This window comes from Pelodiscus sinensis, chromosome 1 (genome assembly GCF_049634645.1).
Source record: "Pelodiscus sinensis isolate JC-2024 chromosome 1, ASM4963464v1, whole genome shotgun sequence".
NCBI classification, from domain to species: Eukaryota; Metazoa; Chordata; order Testudines; family Trionychidae; genus Pelodiscus; species Pelodiscus sinensis.
In genome coordinates this window covers 162,478,089-162,496,644 of record NC_134711.1, presented here as the reverse complement: position 1 = coordinate 162,496,644, position 18,556 = coordinate 162,478,089, and the positions used below count along the sequence as shown (strand labels likewise).

Sequence of the window (18,556 nt, the reverse complement as noted above, 5' to 3'; positions counted from 1 at the left end):
TCCTGGAAATGACAGTATCCCCTTGATCTGCAGAAGTGGTGCAGCAAAGTCAGTGCCGACCCCTTTCCCACACAGGACTTGATGGTGTGAATTCAATCTCTTGGGTTCTTGGCATCTCTTGTGAGGTAAGTGCTGACAAGAGCCGGAGGCTAGTTCCAGGTACAGTGCTTGCATATAAGAAATCCTGTTCCCTAAAAATTGGACAGAATCCCACCAAATTCATTTTACAGGTCACTGTACAGCTATCAGACGGTAACAAATACTCACTACCAACCTGAACTGCCTCTGAATACTTGGTGATCTCTTCTGCCTTCCCTGCCTGTGTATGTTTGTGTGGGGCAAAATAGAACCTGAGAAGCATTTTCCGTTCATCCTTTATAATCGATATGGGATTTCTCTTGTTCATTTGCAAACTTCTGAATTGAATATGGTGTTCATGAAATTGAGGGACTATGAAAACCCTGGCCAAACCAGGACCTCTCACACAGCTCCATCAGTGCACTGCAACTCTGAATTGCCACAAGTGCTGCCAGAAACTGGGAATGGGTAACACTTGAGGATTCCCTGTTTGGTTCACTCCCTCTGGGGCATCTGGCATTAGCCACAGTTGGAAGATAGGATACTGGGCTAGATGGAACATTGGGCTGACCCAGCACATCTGTTTGTATGCTACCCCAGGGCAAAGCCTTCACTCAGCTGTGCCAATGCTTCTCAATAACTCCCACCAATCCAGGCCTGAGAATAATCACCACCCAGCTTTGTCAAATGGACATCAGCCCAACCCTACAGAGTTCTCTACCATTCAAGTCCTACCAAACTGTGCCAACCAAAATACCAGGCTAGCTGTGTGATGTTTGCAAATGAAAAGATGAGGGGCAGAGCACTAACCTCACTTCAGGTGAGGGGAGGTCTCCAAGGGTACGTCTACACTGTGCGCTTATTTTGGAATAGAGCGTCCACACTGCAGGGAAGCCTCAAAATTAATCCAAGGCAGGCTCCCCTAACGTGGCCGCGCTCTCTCAGTTTAGAGCCCCAGGAAGCACTAGGGAGAAATGATTTAGAACAGCTAGTTAAGGAGCTATTTTGAAATAGCAGCAGTGCAGCGTCCACACTGCAGCTATTTTGAAATAGCGGTTTCAGAGGAGTTATTCGTCGTGGCATGAGGATTAGAGAAGTCGGAAGAAGCTGCCCGCTGTTTCAATGTTATCCCAAATTAACGCAGTGTAGATGCACCCCAAGGGTGCAAGGAGAATGATAAGGCCTGTTGGGCCAGGTACCCCTCCCCAAAATACTTTTCCTTTCAGAGCCTCTCCAGCCCCAAACCTGCTTTTACAGTAGGAACATGCCCAGTGCCAGTTATGAAAATACACTTGCATTGTTTTCAGTGAGGTTGCAAAATGGAGGCGAATGTTTGGCAATTGTACTGCTCGCCAGCATGCTCATCATGCCAGGGCTCCCTTGCGAAGGAGCTGGTTCTGTCTGGATAGGACCTTTCCCTGCTACATACAATCAGTTATACATTCATACCTCTCCCCAGCAATGCAAATGACAAGGTGTAAAGTGACCATCTGAAGTTGTGCAACGTATAAATAGACGCTTGTCCACAAACTTCTCATTTGTGGTTTCAAGTTCCCTGTTCGAATTGCAGAAGCTTGTGCTGTCTGTGCCTCAGGGTTGCTTTCCTGTTTGCGATTCGTGCTGAGAAGCTCTGTGAGACCAGCCTACTTGTGACACCTGCAAAGTGGGGGATTTTAGAATGTATTCAGGTAGTAAGCATTAGTCTAGACAGGCAGGGAGGAGTTGTTTCTAGTAGCTGGGCCATATGGCATAGGGCAGTGGGAGCCTTTTCTGATTTGAGTTCCATCACTCTCCCAGCGCTGTAAGTCTTCTCAATCACAAACAGCAGCAACTACCTCTGACTTTGTTTATTAAAGAATCTGCTCTCTCTTCATGACAACGTTAAATTGCCTGCCTAGCTATTAAACCAATGCCTGGTCAATAGGCCATGTCCTGCTCCCACTGAGGTCAATGACAGTTTTGCTACTGAGCTCAGTGAGATCAGGTCAGGATTTGGCCTAAGAGCCAAAAGCTAATGCAGTGCCCTGTTACCACAGGGAGAGAGGCAAATGGGAAGGAGAACTTCACTGCACAAGTGTGCTAAGCCAGAGTTTCTCATGGCACCGATTCCTGAGATCTCCCTGACACACTTTAGGAAGACTCGTATCACAAAGCTGGAGAAGTACTGTGCTAACCCATGCACACTGCCACTTGTCTGGATGATGCAAGGGAGGACAAAGATAATTGGGCAACTCCTTACAAAGCAAGCAGGTGATGAAAGCTCAAATCGGATTCTCAGACTGGATGGGAAATACCAGAAAAACATCACTTCTTTGACTCTGCCAGCGTGCCCTACCTGATCTATTAGAACACAGGAGGCTAGAAGCTGCTCCAAATGCACCCATCATTTGGGTGCTGCCAAACCCTGTATTCTTCACCAGTGAGCCACAAGGGTGACTAGGACCTGCAGCAGCATTTCTTGTTTGACCAGTAGAAACCGGCATGCCTGCACCAGCGCTGCTTTCAGGACAGGGCTGGAGAACTAGCAGCTGAAGAGAGCCTAGGCCTTTTGTTAAGAGGGGGAGCCCAGCAGCCTGGGAGGGGAAGCTAGGAGAGCTTGCTGTGGGGAGAGAGGATGAAGACCTGTAGGTCACTATTCATAAGGTTTTAAACAACATCAGAGGGGCCAGAGACAAAAATGCCCCTTTCCCTCAGTTTTCCGGAAATTGATGCCCATGTGTACAGAAGCATCATAATGCTCCTGTCATGACCATGAGGGTTAGCCAGCAGCCTGGGGACTAAGAGGTTAACTATGTCCCTTACCTAATCAGGTAGCAGGCAGCCAATAGAAACGTACATAGGGATTTCAAACTGGGACAAAGGAATTGGTTTTTTCCCCTCCTTTGTCCCCGGGCAGTTTCTCTCCAGCTACTGAGGGGGACAGACAAAATGTCTTGCTCCAAGAAAAGACTCTTCACTATCTGTAAGTAGGGTAAAGTTTAGATAAATCCATTAGGTTTTATTGTTGTATGGTTTGGGAATGGGAATCTAATGTCTGTGCATTTAAAAATGGGTTTCCATCTCCTTTGTAACTAAGCTCTTGGCCCATGGGAGATCCCACCATGAGTATATTAATTGGTGACTTTTCCATCTAGTCATTATGCTTATAACAGGAGTATTGTGGTGATAGTAAAAGTTCTTTCTCTTTCCTTTTTATTAACCCGGCATTGGTTAATTTTTGTGTCCTGGTGTTACTTTAGGGTTGAGATTTCCCAAGAGCTCTCTTCCCTGGTTTTCTAATCATTACTTGGGTAGTGGTAGCAGATTTTTATCCCCAAAATCTAGGTTTTTAAGTTTTATACCAAAGCCTGGAAAAATAAGGTTTTGGGATACTTTTGCAGGCTCCCACTTCTGCATTTATTGTGCCAGAGTGGGGATTAGGACTTGACAGCTCCCATTGGGATTTCTTTGCCACAGACACCTGCTTTTTGTTCACCACAGAGAGAAAGGTTTGCAGGGCATGACCAAAGCTCTGTGTTACCAGTTTCCAGAAATGACCTCTCTCTACTCAGGAGCATGTGTCACCCCTCTCTGCTAACGCAGGTGCAACGGGGCCCCGCCCGGAGGCAAAACAAGATGTCAGCAAGCTTGGGAGGGAGAAGTGACAAAGGTGATGTAGGTTCTTTCTAATTCTCCTCCAGCAGCAGGGAGGAAGGGATCAGTGCTTGTGAGGGGTTGGAGTCTCAGGAAAGAGTCTGCTTGCCTTGGTCTGCCGAGGTCTAATACACTGAAGGACGCCCTGAATGACAGACCAGCAGGGGCTAAGGAAACCTCAGTTGAAGTCTGAGTAAGATCAAAACAAACCCCAGATCATGACTTTGTTTGTGATACTTGGCCTGCACTTACAAATATGTCATCACAGGAAGAAAACCCACCTCTCTTTCCAAATACCCTGCAAGCTTATGGGAAGGAACCAAGTGACCACACTTGACCTGGGAGCTGGGACTGGCCCAGAGGGTCACACGACAAGGTGAGAAATAGATGAACCCTGGCCTTTCTGTTTCTGAGAAGTACCTGAAATTTCAGCAGCTTTCCCAAAAGGCCAGCATCTGGCACTACCATGGAATCACACGGGTGATGTTTCCACTGTTTTCTGCATATGGCAGCAGTGCTGGTGCTAGTGCATTCAGAATTCCACAGACCCCTCCCCCTATGCTAAAAGAGGGAAGTTCTTATAATAAAAAGCAAATGAGGGGAGGGAGGCTCTTGAGCTGCTCAGGGCCCTAAGCAATTGTTTCATTTGCTTATTTCTAGTGCTGGCACTGTATGGCAGGGCAGCAAATACAGAACTAGCAGCTTGAGGATGCACCACGTGCCCGCAAAACTCATCAGTGTCAAGCAGCACCCAGGGCAGCCCATGGTGAATGCATGGCTCACCCATCTACCTCCTCAGCACAGCCCTCAGCTTTGCAGTGCCCCAGAGCGCCTTGCTAAAGATTCACTGGGATGGCACCTGATATTAAAGCTGATCTCGGTGGTGGCATTTCTTCTCTCCAAAGCCACTAGCAACTGTCTGCAGCAATGGAATGCAGCCTGCAAATCGCTAGCTAACATCAGGGCTGTCATCTGAAGGGCCAAGCCCGTCTGTTTGATCTGAACTGGCTCTCTCCTTCCCACCACCATTTCCAGCTCGCTTTCTCGGACGTCTCACTCTCTTGCTGGAAAAAGAACTTGGAAAACAGAGAACCACTCTCTGAAGAAAACCTTCCCATGAACTATTCCTTTTTGTACTGAAGGGCAAGTCTAGCGATACCCTCACACTTGTCCTCTTGCTCTGATGATGTTATTTCTACAGCAGCTTCCACATACCTGGGATCTGACTGATTTCTTTTGGCTGCACTGTCCATTGCCCTCCAACAGCTTCCCCCGTTGTGCTGTTTTATGGCATAAAAGGCAGTAGATATGCCCACCATGTGACATCCCTAGCACAGGGTGGGAGACACAAGCATGGAGGGGCTGAAGCACTATTACACTTCGGTTATTTTTCGTTACTGCAATGTTCCCTGGGGAGCAGGTGCAGCTAAGCACATGTTAGAGAAGCCCTGAGACTAATCTAAAGTTACATCAGGGGTCAGAGGAGAGGGAGGCATAAAGTTGGATCCTTTCCCCCATTTCCATTCCTGTGCTAAGCAGGACTCTGGCAGCCCTCTGTCTCTATCCCTCTCTCACATTGCTGGGTGAACTGGTCTCTTTACAAATAGGAAAGTTTTGGAGTGTTTTAGGAGTGATAAAACTCAGTTCACTCATGGAAGAAAAATCACATTTGTGAAAACAAAGTCAAAGGTTTAGCTGAGACTCAGCGAAGCCAGGAAATTCAAAACAACATGTTGTGCTTCCCTAGCCCCATCTGACCAAGGCTCTCAGAGCACTTTAAAAGCTTTAATTAAGCCTCCCAAGCTGTGTACGAAGGAAGTGCTGTCAGGGTCAGCCTGGAGCTAGTCAGGCAAAGATGGAGCAGCAATAAGAAGAGAATAATTCCTGCCACTGGAATAAACATTGACAAGGTGCAATCGCCTTTATTTTAGCAAATTCCAAAACATTTTAAACAAACATGGGATGACAGCGAAGAAGCCCACCTGGTCAGGATGTGGAATTCTGGACATGATGTTAGGCTCAGTGTTAAAATACCAGTAAGAATGCAACTTAACTGGGTGGTCACTGGGCCCCTAACGCCCTCACATCTCTCCCATTCAGAAACTGGAGACCTGTGCCTATTTATAGGGATTAGCACATCTAGCAGCAGCAAATTGTGATGAGGGGTTTGGGAAGTGGACTCGCTGAAGAACTGGGCTTTAGTCTCACCCCACACACACAATTCACGGCACAAATCAGAGGGCAAAGTGTTTCAATCGAGACCAATTGGATCTGGATTGGAGCCAGCAACCTAGAGGAAAAAAGGCTCTGTGTTCCATTAGCACCAGTCCCCTGTGCCAGCCTGTCCTTATTTGGTTTTAAGGTTGATTTGAGGGTCTGGTTTGAAAAAATGTCCTTGTAAGGCAAATAGAATAAACCCCCTGTTCATTCAGTTTTAATGAGAACTAACAGTAACTGCAGGGAATCAGGGCACAGGTGATCTTGCAAGTTAGAGAAATCAGTGATCATGTACACAAGAGTAGTCTTCCAGGCTCATGGTTCTGGGGGTCTGTCTGGCCATTCAGTGTACAGGGCAGACAGAGATTCTCTGTATTTAGGTTAGAACCACTGGGATCTTACTTTCTTGTGCTTCAGGGCTCTGAGGCACGCCTGACTGGCTCTGAATGCTGCTGTCCAAAGGACCGGTGTAGCCTGGTGGGAGAAGCTCTGGGGTAGCAGAGATTAAATCACAGTTGAAATGCTGCCAGCACAGCGCCAGAATCCCCTGACTTCCCACTTAGGTATTAGTTATGTGCCCAGCTCTTTGCAAACCCAGGCAGCCCCTGCCCTAAGCAGCTTACAAGCGAGTGTGGACACATGCAGTGCACCTTGCATTGAAAGAACTGGAGATTAATTTTGCCAAAGTCATTGCTGAAAGGTGCTGCATCATCCCAACCCTCCTGCCAGCCCCGGGGAGTTAGATACAGCTTTCTCCACAGTCAGCCAAGGAAGAGGATGGAAACAGAAAGACTAGCACATCAAAGCGATTACATGAATGACACTGAGCTAACTTGGCAGCTGCTATTTGCTTCTGTGATCCCCCAGTTCTGTACAACTCCCTTGCTGGGAGAATAAAACCTCCTTTCCTTGGACACCTTCACAAGCTTCTCTGTGTTTTCCCCATAGACTTCTTTTCAGTCTCAGCCAGCCCGCCCCTAACACAGAGCTTATCAGCTCTGTTCCAGGCCATAGCTGGTACATCTGCAGGGTTAATTAACAGTTGGGGCAGGATTCTCAGGTCATGTTTTTCACTGAGCAGCTTGTGATAGAGGGCATTGGACAGAGGTGTCCTGGCAAGGTTGAGGGTGGGTGTAGGCTAGGAAACAAAGGGACTTCTAATATTTGTTTTTGGGGTGCATTTAATGCACTAGATGGGCAGGGTTGGAGCGTTCTACTTATGCACCGCAGAAGCCCAGCAATAGAAGCAACTCTAAATCTCCTTCTCCCCTGCCTGGTTTGCTTCTGTGCCTCACTGCTGTCCTGGAGGCATCACCCTCTTGGAAGTGGAAGGGAGGCCAGTCTCCACAGCCCACTCAGATACAATTGCCAACAAGGAGGCCAGTTTGTGCCAAGTGGAGTTGTGATTACTGAGGCAAGGAACCTTTCCCCTGAGGACTGGATTAAGACCAATCTACTCATCTCTCACAGACCATTCAAGAGTAAGTAGCTAGCAATGATTTTTAGTCATTATCTGCAACAGAGCCAGCCAACATAAGAGGGAAGTTGATCTGGTGGTGGCGGCTAAGACACTGGGTGTGAGAAGTCAGATTCAGGTCACAGCTCAATGACAGCCCAGTTGTGAGGCCTTAGGCAAGTCCCTTAGGCTGAGACTTGCAAAGTCACATCTGGAACGTAGATAATGCTATAGACTACACACATTTCCTTCCCCCTGGCCTTTGCCAGTAAAATTTTTAGCAGGCTGGCCAGCAGCCCAACTCCATCCTGTCTCGCACCAGATCCAGGACCTATCCCTGCTGTGGCTCTGCATTTAAAGTGTATTAGGAGTCAGGTGGGCAGGGAGCCCGGCTCAGTTCCAGCTCACGTGGTCTATGGGAGCTGAGGCAGCCGGTCCATGTTTTTAAACTGGCTCCCCTCATGGACCAGTTCCCACCTGGCATGCTGTGCTGCTGCCTCTGATAGAAGGGCAGCAGTGCGGAGTGACAGGGGGCTCCTTGGCAGTGGGGATGTAGTGCACTGGCTGCCGGCCTTGTCCCCAGGGACTATTGAATAGTCGACTAACCAATAAGAATTCATGAGGTTAATCGACTATTCAATTAACCGATATTTAACATCCCTAGTCCAAAGCCTTTTGAAATCTGCCTTGATGTCTCAGTGCCTCAAAGCTCCATCTGTAAAATGGAAACACTGTTTTCCTTCTGCATAGGGGTTTTACAAGTATAAATTGTATATATTAATTAAAAGCCTCAGAAACCAGTATTGTGGGAGGAGCACCATATAAGAGAGACAAGAAAGCTCCAATGTGTATTATCTTAGCCATCCAATCTTTCTCCTATCACTTTCTTACTTTGCCACCTTAAGGCGACTGAATGAAAGCACACATTTTCAAGGGGTCAGAACACATGATGGTAAAGAGCAGCACACAGTTCCATCGCCCGATGCTGCTCAAGTAATCAGTCCATCTTATCCTCTTTCAGATTATGCATTTCTTCCTCCCGATTGTTATGGTCAGAATCAGTGGGATCACCATCTTGAGGCCCTTTCAAATCCAGCCACAGCTCCGTCCCTTTCCTGTGATAGGCAGAGTCCTTGGAGGTCTGCCTGATAACGATGTACAAGCAGAAGAGAGCAATGACCAGGCCAAGGAATAGAATCAGAGGGTATACTAGGATGAAGTAGAGCAGTGATGGAGAGGAACAGATCCTGGAAGAAATTGTTGACTCTGCAAAAACAGAAAACAATTGAACACAGTAGCTAATTCTGCTAACTTCTTCTGTTGTTCAATATTCACAGCACTAATGGGCAATTACAGCCAATAACCCAGTGGTTATGGCACTCACCTGGGATGCACAGGACATGGGAGAACAACATTCATGTCCCTGCCTTTCCTTATTCAGAGCAGGGGCTTGAATGTAGGCCTCCCACATCAATCAATAGGGTGAGTTTCTGTCTCCCATGCCCTTCACAATGACATTTTAGTTTTTAGCAAATCAGCAGTTTCCAATGTCCTGCTTAATGCAGGTCACAGAAATTTCACCTGTGGTCTGCATTATCACAGATGATCATAATCTCCCTTTGGTGTATTCTAAGTAGATTGAAATTTCTTTCTTTCTTTTTGTTTTCCCCTTTATCCTATAAGCACCTGGACAAATTACTAGAGGCTGTTCCCTGAGTTTTGGCCTGTGTAGATTGGCTTTTTGATCTAGGACATGTCATGAAATAACTAGCCTGAAAGCCCATGTGATATAGCGGGCTAGGCAGAACCTAGAAGTCAAGCACCTGATATCTAGTCTTGGTTCTGACACTGACTTTCTGTGTTTCACTGGGAAAGTCACTTTGTGACTTTGAGGCTCAGTTCTCCCATCTATAAAATGGGAGGAATTTATCCTCTCACATAAAAGTGAACATGCTTTGTGAGAATTCTTCAGGCCAGGCAGTGTTAGCACAAGGACAGCAATTTAAAATATCCAGACTGATTCCTCTAGACTACATGTACCCCCTGGGATGGCATCCTCACCAGGACACACATGAGGAGTACTTTCAAGTTTATGTGCTTCACTGGGAAAAATATCCCATCTCTTGGAATTTTTTGGAAAATCATATTTTTGAGGACATAAAATTATGTGGCAGAAATATATATGCAAATTCCATGGGAAGTTTTCAGCAATTTCTATTTACCCAGCAAAAACAATAAGGCTTAATAAATAATACTGACACAGGACTGGCTAGAAACATTCCATACAACCTATTTATGATGATGACTGAGATCCTAGCTGCAAGATAGGGGATGCATTACTGAAATCCTTAGAACCTCCCTAAACATACTGCATGTATCTGAAATCTTTGGTTTCGTTCATTCAGTTTCATTGCTGCAGATTCCCTCCACATTTCTGAATTTTATCCAACCCTCAAACACATCCCAGTTTACACCTCCACCCCCACCCTCCACAATGAAGGTTGTTCTCATAATTGGCTCCACTAGAAACAGACAGGACTGGAAGTATTACCATAAAACCCTGTTCCTGGGGGATTTCTTGGATTTTTTGCAATCTCTACATGTTCAGATGAACATCCAAGAGTTTAGCCAAACTGAATGAATGCTCTGGTCTTTTGGAGTTTGTGCCATAGACTGAGCCTAATGAGAACACAGGGTCAAGCTCCAAGATTTAGATCAGAACGGGGAGGGTTTTATCTAGCAAATCACTGAGCACTCAGCTCCAATCCAGCAAAGCACTTAAGCACAAGAATAGCGCTTTTGAAGTCAGTGGGGCTGTTTGCTTGCTTAAAGCTCTGCATGTGTGTAAGTGCTTTACTGGACTGGAATCAGTGCTCTGCACCTTGCAGGCCCAAACCCAGATTTTTGAGGTACCCAGGCCCTGGGCTTGGCCTATTAGAGAGCCAAGGGACAGCGGTGGGCCTGAGTTTGGATTCCCGCTAGTAAATTCCAGAACATTCAGTTCTGGGGTATCTTTTGGGCCCCTTCTTCACTCGTTACCCTGCAGGGCTGGAGGCAAGGGAGAGGTTTGGGAAGCACTTCGTTGCAGATTGGTTACCTGCTGGAAGAATCTGCACAGTGACCTTCCCTGAGTCCCTTTTGCTCCTCTCATACCAGCCGCGCCCGGGGCTGAGCACCCACATCTCTCCATGGCACCGATAGTCCCCACTGTCAGACGCCTCAGGCCTGAGCAGCGTCAGTCTGTACTGCAACTCCCCGGGCCTCTCGAACCGCAGCCGGTTCCTGACGCTGCTGGTGGCGGCCGGGCCGTACTGAAACACAGAGCTGTGGTTCACACTGAATAACTCTTCCTTGCCTCCCTCAGTCAATCTCCACCAGGTGACAGAGAAGGCTGTGCTGCTGTTGCCGGGTGATCCCAAGGTGAGGTTGCAGTCTAAGTGGAGGTCCCCCTGGTCCTCTTTCAGCACAGCTGCGGAGGCTGCAATGTGCACCTGCAGGTCCATAGCTATCGGCACAAGGAGAGAGAAGAGAGGCTTCAGGAGACTGGGCGGCTGTGGAACAAGAGCAACGTGACGTATATATTCTGCGTGCAGGCCCTCCTCCCTTCTTGTCTGGCCCCAACACGCCACCCAGCCGTACCCTGTGCACCTCTGGCCCTACATCCCCAATACAGCTCTGCCCCCTTTCCCTGCGGCAGGCGAGTCCTGCAACTCACAGTACACTGGAGCCCTAGCTTGCAGTAGTCCCTGTTGGGCTAGTCATGCTCCCCTTTTATCACCCTCAGCCCTGGCGGCACAGGAACGTTGCTGAGATGCAGCAGACATTGGCTGGAGACGAGGAAGGTCATACACAGGGGAATAAGGAACAGGAAGGGTGAGGGGAGAGGGTTACCTGGCAGCAGCGCAGTGAGATAGGTGTACCCCGACAGTTCTGAGGCCCGCTGCACCCAAGCACCGCTGCCGTCCTGCTGCCACTCCTGCACCTGGCAGTAGTACACCCCAGCATCACCCAGCTTCACGCTCCGCAGCGTCAGGCTGAAGTCGCCGAGGGATGGGCGGCGCAGGTACAGCCTCTCCACCATCCCTGCCTCAGTATGCTCCACCATGCCCCTGGTGTGCACTTTCAGCAAGGTTTTCATCCCAGAGTGCTCCAGACCGTGGAACCAGATGGCAGAGAAGAGAGAGGCTGGTGGGAAGGGGCCCTGCAGCAGGCAGCTCATGGTCACATCCTCATCCTCAGAGGCGGAGATGCTGTGGTTTCTTTTTTCAACATGCAGCTTGTTTTCTGGTGTGGGAGGCAAGCGGAAAAAAGCCTTCAATTAGAGCTCAAAGAGACACGCACAGGCATGTTCCAGACTGGTCTCTATACAGTACCTAGGGAGGGACGGTTGATGGCCTGTTAAAGGGCCCCGTTTAAGAACCGGAATCACATTATTTTCAGGAAAATGAGTACTCCTGTGGCACCTTAGAGACCAACAAAAATACATGAGCTTTTGTGGGCACAACCCACTTCCTCAGATGAGTTTGAAGTGGGTTGTGCCCACAAAAGCTCATGATCCTATATATATTGTTGTTAGTCTCTATGGTGCCACAGGAGTACTCATTAGTTTTACAGTTACAGACTCACACAGCTACCCCGGAGACATTATTTTCAGGGTTTGTGGGAAATCCTGTGACCCGCTCCTGTGTGAGGTGCTCAGGGCTCCTCCTAACTTCCTCCCATAGGGCTCAGTCAGGGCTCCAGCCTCTGCCTCCATAGCCCACCTGCACTCTTGGGCAGGTAACCCCTGTACCACAGGGTTCCAGCCTGCAGGCCACGGAGAGGGCATGATGGGGGTTGGAAGAAGCAATCCCTATGGGACCATTCCAGCCTGCTTAATTGACCAAGGAAGGCCTCCCACCGCAGCCGTGTCAAGCATGAGCTCAGTGCAGCTGAGGATCCAGCCTTTGCTTCTTATGGACACACCTGCTGTGACAAAGCAAAGCCAATCTCATGCTTCAAGGATCCCTTCTGGGCCAGCATTTTACCTGAAATCTTGAATTCCAGCCTGGTCTTTCCCGATTCCTTCTTCCCAAGTTTGTACCAGCCATGGTCTGCTGACCAGAGCCACTCCTCTATCAGGCAGTAGTACCTGCCACGGTCACCGTGATTCACAGACAGAATACGCAGCCAGAAGAGGTCGTTGGAAACTCTCTCACTGTGGAATTTAGATTTCTGCATAGGAGAGCTGAACTCTGGCCCATAGTCCAGGATGTTGCTGTAATTGCTCCTCACGATTTGCAGTGGGGCTGCGTTAGCTGGAGAAAGCGGTAGGAAGTACCAGGTAACAGCTAACTGAGAATCCCTCTGGGTCAGTGATGTGACTCGGCATTCGATTTTTGTATCTGTGCTACCAGAGAGCTCCAGGGTTCTATCTTTTGTGTCTACTTGTAGCTTGCTCTCTAAATCAAGTAAAAAACAAAGACATTACTATGGTAGCTACCAGCACTAGAACACCAGCAGGAAGAGGAAACATTCCCTGTAATGATGATTTACAAAGCCAGCACTGGGGCCTTAGGAGAAGAGAAACTAGAGGGAACAAGTCTGAAATTACACATAAAGGCTCTGTTCAGGTGTTAGAAATCACACACTCTGAAAGACACTAGGCCCAAATTCCCATCTACTTTCTTTTAGAGTCCTTGTAATGTTCCTGTAATTTTGTTTAAAAAAAACAAAACACCCCAACCTTTGAACATAATTTCCTTTTCAAAGCCCCCCTGAGCAACCCTGCAATAACAAAGCTGTGTGTCCAACTCAAGTCTTCACACTCAACCCTACAAAAACAAACCTGCGCACATGCATTTAAGCACTCAGGAGCAATCCTACAGCCATCCAATCTGCACAAACCTACCCATCCGACCATTGCTAAAGGAACGCACCGAAGAGTCTCAGAAGTCAGAGACAGAAGAGCTCCAGGGCCACTGTTAAGGACTTGCCTGACTTGCAAGTGGCCAAGTGAGTCGCCACAGCACCCTGCCTCTGTTCTTTCAGATCAGATCCGGTCGTTACCCAGACCGCACAAGTTCAAACACATAACATCTTAGTGGGGGCCAGTTTATGAACTCATTTAATGGGGAGCAGGTTTAAAACTAATAAAAGAAAGTTCTTCTTCACACAGCGTGTAGTCAAGCTGTGGAACTCCTTGCCAGAGGAGGCTGTGAAGGCTAGGACTATAATAGAGTTTAAAGAGAAGCTAGATAATTTCATGGAGGTTAGATCCATAAAAGGCTATTAGCCAGGGGATAGAAATGGTGTCCCTGGCCTCTGTTTGTCAGAGGCTGGAGAGGGATGGCAGGAGACAAATCGCTTGATCATTGTCTTCAGTCCACCCTCTCTGGGACACCTGGTGCTGGCCACTGTCAGCAGACAGAATACTGGGCTAGATGGACCTTTGGTCTGACCCAGTACGGCCGTTCTTATGTTCTTATTCTACAGAGGGTAATGTCTTTCAGCACTTAAGTTTACATCAACTTTGGGCCCAGGTAAGAGTCCTGGCAGGTAGTTTTCTTCCCTGCTGAGGTGATCCTTGCCCTCCTCCCAGAGATGGCTTGTATGTCAGACCCTCTCTCTCTTTAAGACAGGAGTTGGAGTTATAATTTAGGCCAGCCATCTTCTCTTCCAGCTGGCCCTTTTCCCAGCCAGTCCGTTCACTCTCAAGCTAGGAGAGCGCAGCAGGGACACCACGTCTCTCACCTACTCTGAGGATAGAAACTGAACATAAATAGACCTCTTCCCAGACCATGTCCCAAGTGACTCGGAAAGAGCAGTGTCCTGCCTCACCCACTCTGTAAGGGTCCTGGTCCTAGGCCTTAAAGAAACAACAGCCTGGAAGGCTGCCTTGCCTTGGAGGCAAGTCCCAGAACTTAAGGGTCACACCACTGAAGAAGTATTGACCGACCACTACAGTCCCTACTACCCTTAAGGGGATGGTCACCCTGTTACAGCCACCCAGCCATCTCTGTGCTCAGGCAGGATTGCTCCTTTCCAGGCATATTTCCCACATTTTGACATTGCCAATACCGTTTAGTTTTAAATTGTGTCATGTGATGGGGCTTCCAGTCCTTCCCTTGGCAGACTGTTCTGCTATCTCACTGCCATCCCTGAGGGCGTGCCGGGCTTGGAGCATTTCCCAGGCACAGGGCCTGGGACAAGCCCCTTGATGCAGGCCTTGTGCTCTCTGCTCCACAGCCACTGCACCTCCCCCCCCCCCACTTTACTCCAGGCCCCACCTCTCCCTGCCCCTGTTCTGCCCCCTTGTCCCTTCCACTGCACGGCACAAGCCAGGGGATTACTTGGGGCCAGGATGCTCTGCTTCCTGCTGCCATGGAGAAGCCAAGTGCAGCAGGCTGGGAGAGGGCAATTGGGCAGATGGGGTGGAGCAGGCTGTGGGGCCACTTTGGCTCTTGCTGATGTGGTAAGTGCAAGGGAAGGGGAGGTGACACCTGTTTCCACCCCATGTCAGGCCCCCAGGTAATCCCTTCAGTCCCTCCATAGGATAGTTGAAGCAGCTGCTGCAGGGCTCCCGCCCCCAAAACAGAGGGGCTAGGACAGCTGCCCCAAAACCAACCTATGGGTGGGACGGCTCTGCCCCAGCCGGTCAATCCCATTATTTCTAGCCATACCCCTGTGTACCATCCCAAACAATTTATCGTCATTCTTGATGTTTATCCCCTGTACACAGTGGCAGATGGGCCCTCCCAGTGGCAGTGTGGGCATGGGACTGATGCCACAAGCTGACAATGGAGGGACACACAGAGGGAATGCAGATCCCCCTGGTGCCTGTCCTCTTCGGCAGAGCAACGGGGTGGGGAGGTGAAGCTAAATTAGCACAAAAGCTTAGCTTTGGAAATGGAACATTGAGGGCCTTTCCTCTCAGACAAACGAAAGATCCTGCGTGGGTTTCACTAACACTTCTTGCCTCATCTGTCTGCCTTGGTTAATAACTAGAAAGTCTGGTAATGTGTTTCTGAATAGTCCTAGTCATTATACCTGGGAATTGTTCAATTAAGCGCAGAACGGCACTAGTGCAAACAAAAGAAACATCCTAATCCTTCTTCAGTTCTGCGTCTCTCTCCCATTGGAATGATATGGAGGTGCATCCTGCTAATGCAGTATCTGTTTATGGGGCTTAGTTTTGATTGTATCAACTGTTGCTAATTCAACTAGAAAAACAATAAAAAAAGCAGTGAACATGCAGTTCTCCGATCCCCCATGCATCCCTCCCCGCACACCCTGCTTTCTAAAGACCCATTTATTTGAGACATGGAGATCATGTCTTTTTGGGACTTTTCTCCTTTCCTTTCTTTCCCTCTTCTGTTCATCACCCTAGACAGCGGGAGCTTAAGATATAGCGAAACTCTCTCATCCCAGATGTGACGGTCTGGCAAGGGCGAACCTGCTGATATAGATGGTTCCTGCATCCTGACTTAGACACCCCCTCCCATTACTCATACATTGGGACAGATATACCCTTTGCTGGTCTCCAGGCACAGATGGCTGAATGACATTGTCTAGGGATGACGGAAATCAGCTCTGGGGTCTTTAATCCCACCTAACTCAGAGAGTCGTTATCAATGGTTCACAGTCATGCTAGATGGACATAACAAGTGGGGCTCCACGGGGACCAGCATTGGGACCTGTTCAATATTTTCATCAACAATTTAGATAATGGCATTGACTAGAGAGTATGCTTATAAAATTTGGGGATGATACCAAGCTGAGAGGGGTTACAAGTGCTTTGGAGGATAGGATTATAATTAAAAATTATCTGGTTCAACTGGAGAAATAGTCTGAGATAAACAGGATGAAGTTTAATAAGGAGAAATGCAAGGTACTCCACTTAGTAAGAAATAATTATTTTCACACATACACAATGGGAAGTGACTGTCTAGGAAGGAGTACTGCAGAAAAGGATCTAGGGGTCATAGCGGACCACAAGCTAAATATGAGTCAACAGTGTGACATTGTTGGGAAAAAAAAAAAAAAAAAAAAGCAAGCATCATTCTGGGATGTATTTGCAGGAGTGTTGTAAGCAAGACACGAGAAGTTACTCTTCCCCTCTACTCTATGCTGATTAAGCCTCAACTGGAGTATTGTGTCTAGTTCTGGGCACCACATTTCAAGAAAGATGTGGGGAAATTGGAGATGGTCCAGAGAAAAGCAACAAAAATGGTTAAAGATCTAGAAGGCATGGCCTATTAAGGGAAAATTGAAAGAACTGGGTTTGTTTAGTTTGGAAATAAGACGACAGAGGGGCCATGATAGTAGCTTTTAGGTACCTACAAAGGGTGTTACAAGGAGAAGGGAGAAAAATTGTTCTCCTTGGCCTCTGATGATAGGATAAGATGGGCTTAAATTGCAGCAAGGGCTGTTTAGGTTGGACATGTTAGGAAAAACTTACTACAGTAAAACTCCATTAGTCCGGCATCCAATGCTCCAGCACTTCTGATGGTCCGGCACCATCAGGAAGCTGGAAGTGCTCAGGGCAGCCAGACAATTGGAGCTGCTCTGCACCCGGCTTCCCGGATTCAGCCACTGCTGAAACTGACCAGCAGCTGAATCGGGGAAGCTGGGGACAGAGCAGCTGGGGTGCTGCTGGGTTGGTCCTGTAGCGCTGCCCCTTGGCGCCGCGAGACCAACCCGGCAGCACCCCAGCTGCTCTTGGGGACGCCTGGAGCAGAGCAGCTGGAGTGTTGCCGGGTTGGCCCCGCAGCGCCGAGGGGCTGCGCTACCAGACCAACCCGGCAGCACCCCAGCTGCTCTGCCGCAGGCGTCCCTGATTCAGCTGCTGCTGAAACTGAGCAGCACCAGCTGAATCAGGGATGCCTGGGGCAGAGCCGGACTATCGGAAGGGGGGGCTATGAGGGGTCTGGGGTGGCATCTCCCCCACCCCACCCCAGACCCCTCATAGCCCCCCCTTCTGATAGTCCAGCATATCTGATAATCTGGCACCCCCTGGATCCCCAAGGTGCTGGATTATCGGAAGTTTACTGTATCAGGGTGGTCAAACACTGGACTAAATTGCCTAAGGAGGTTGTGGAATCTCTGTCACTGGAGATATTTAGAGCAGGATAGATAGACACTGGTCAGAGATGATCGATGGTGCTTGCAGCAGAGCCAACAGCCTCCATGGGCCCCTGAGCAAGGCAGGAGGGAGGCCTAGCTCCACATGTCTGGAAGGGGCGAGGCCTCAGGCAGAAAGGGTGGGGTTGGGGGCAACTAGCCCTCAGCACCATCCAGAGTGTGGTGCTGCCTCCTCCTGAGCTCTCAGAGCTTCATGGAGCGTGTGGCATGTCACTCCTGTAGTGATTTAAAGGGCTCAGGGCTCCAGTCACCAGTACTCCCATAGTACCAGCAGAAATGGTTGGAGCCCTGACCCCCTTTGAATCTTTGGGCCCTGGGGCAATTGTCCCCTTCCCTCACTCCTCCTCCCCCATCAGTGGACCTGGGTGATTGGTCTTGCAGTGAGGGCAGGGGACTGGACTTGATGACCTCTCAGGGTCTCTTCCAGTTCTAGTATTCTACCATTCCATGATGGTCAGAGGAAGCTCAGTTAGGCAGAAGCCTTTTTGCCTGCGCAGATGTAGATGAGGTGTGTAGCATTCAACAGCCTGCCATCCCGGGAACAGGACAATTTTACATACACACATGCACACACTTCAGTGAGAGTCAGGAATGGGTGTGCCAAGGAACTATTAATTCACTAGGTCAGAAACATGGCCCTGATCCTGAGAGATATTGAGTGTCCTCAGCACCCACTGATTTTACTGGGCAATGTGGAAGCTTGGCACCTCTTCCTATTACTCAGGAACAAGGCCCTTGGCCTCAAGGTCTGCTTCCTGTCCCCCACATTCTCCCTTCCTTCCTCAGCTTTCTGAAATCTCCTCTAATACCCCTCTCTACATCTGAAGACCCCACAACCTTGTCTCGGGGTCCCCTTACCTATACCATTCACCCTCCTATTTCCTCTTGCCTTTGGGGATCCCTTCAGGACTCCTCAGAATCTCATGTACATTCCCTGTCCCCAGAGGTCTCCTCACGTATGCCAGCACCTCAGGTTTTTTCTTCTCTTCCCTGTGGGAGTGCCTCTATAGGTCTGCCAGTGCACCCCAAAGAGCCTCCTATTCCCTGACC

General features: G+C 48.8%; 1 protein-coding gene across 2 annotated transcripts in view; it reads right to left on the bottom strand.

The window, feature by feature from the left end:
* Window positions 1–5,228: 5,228 nt before the first annotated feature.
* Window positions 5,229–18,556, bottom strand: part of CD101 (CD101 molecule) — a 32,423-nt gene continuing 19,095 nt past the window's right edge. For both annotated transcript variants that reach the window (XM_075909229.1, XM_025185224.2), the window contains exons 7-10: window positions 12,412–12,825; window positions 11,276–11,668; window positions 10,482–10,889; window positions 5,229–8,650 (exon numbers count right to left, since the gene is read on the bottom strand). In XM_075909229.1, coding sequence (XP_075765344.1) covers window positions 8,382–8,650; window positions 10,482–10,889; window positions 11,276–11,668; window positions 12,412–12,825 — 1,484 coding nt within the window. In that variant the 3' untranslated portion in view covers window positions 5,229–8,381. The remainder of the gene's footprint in view (window positions 8,651–10,481; window positions 10,890–11,275; window positions 11,669–12,411; window positions 12,826–18,556) is intronic.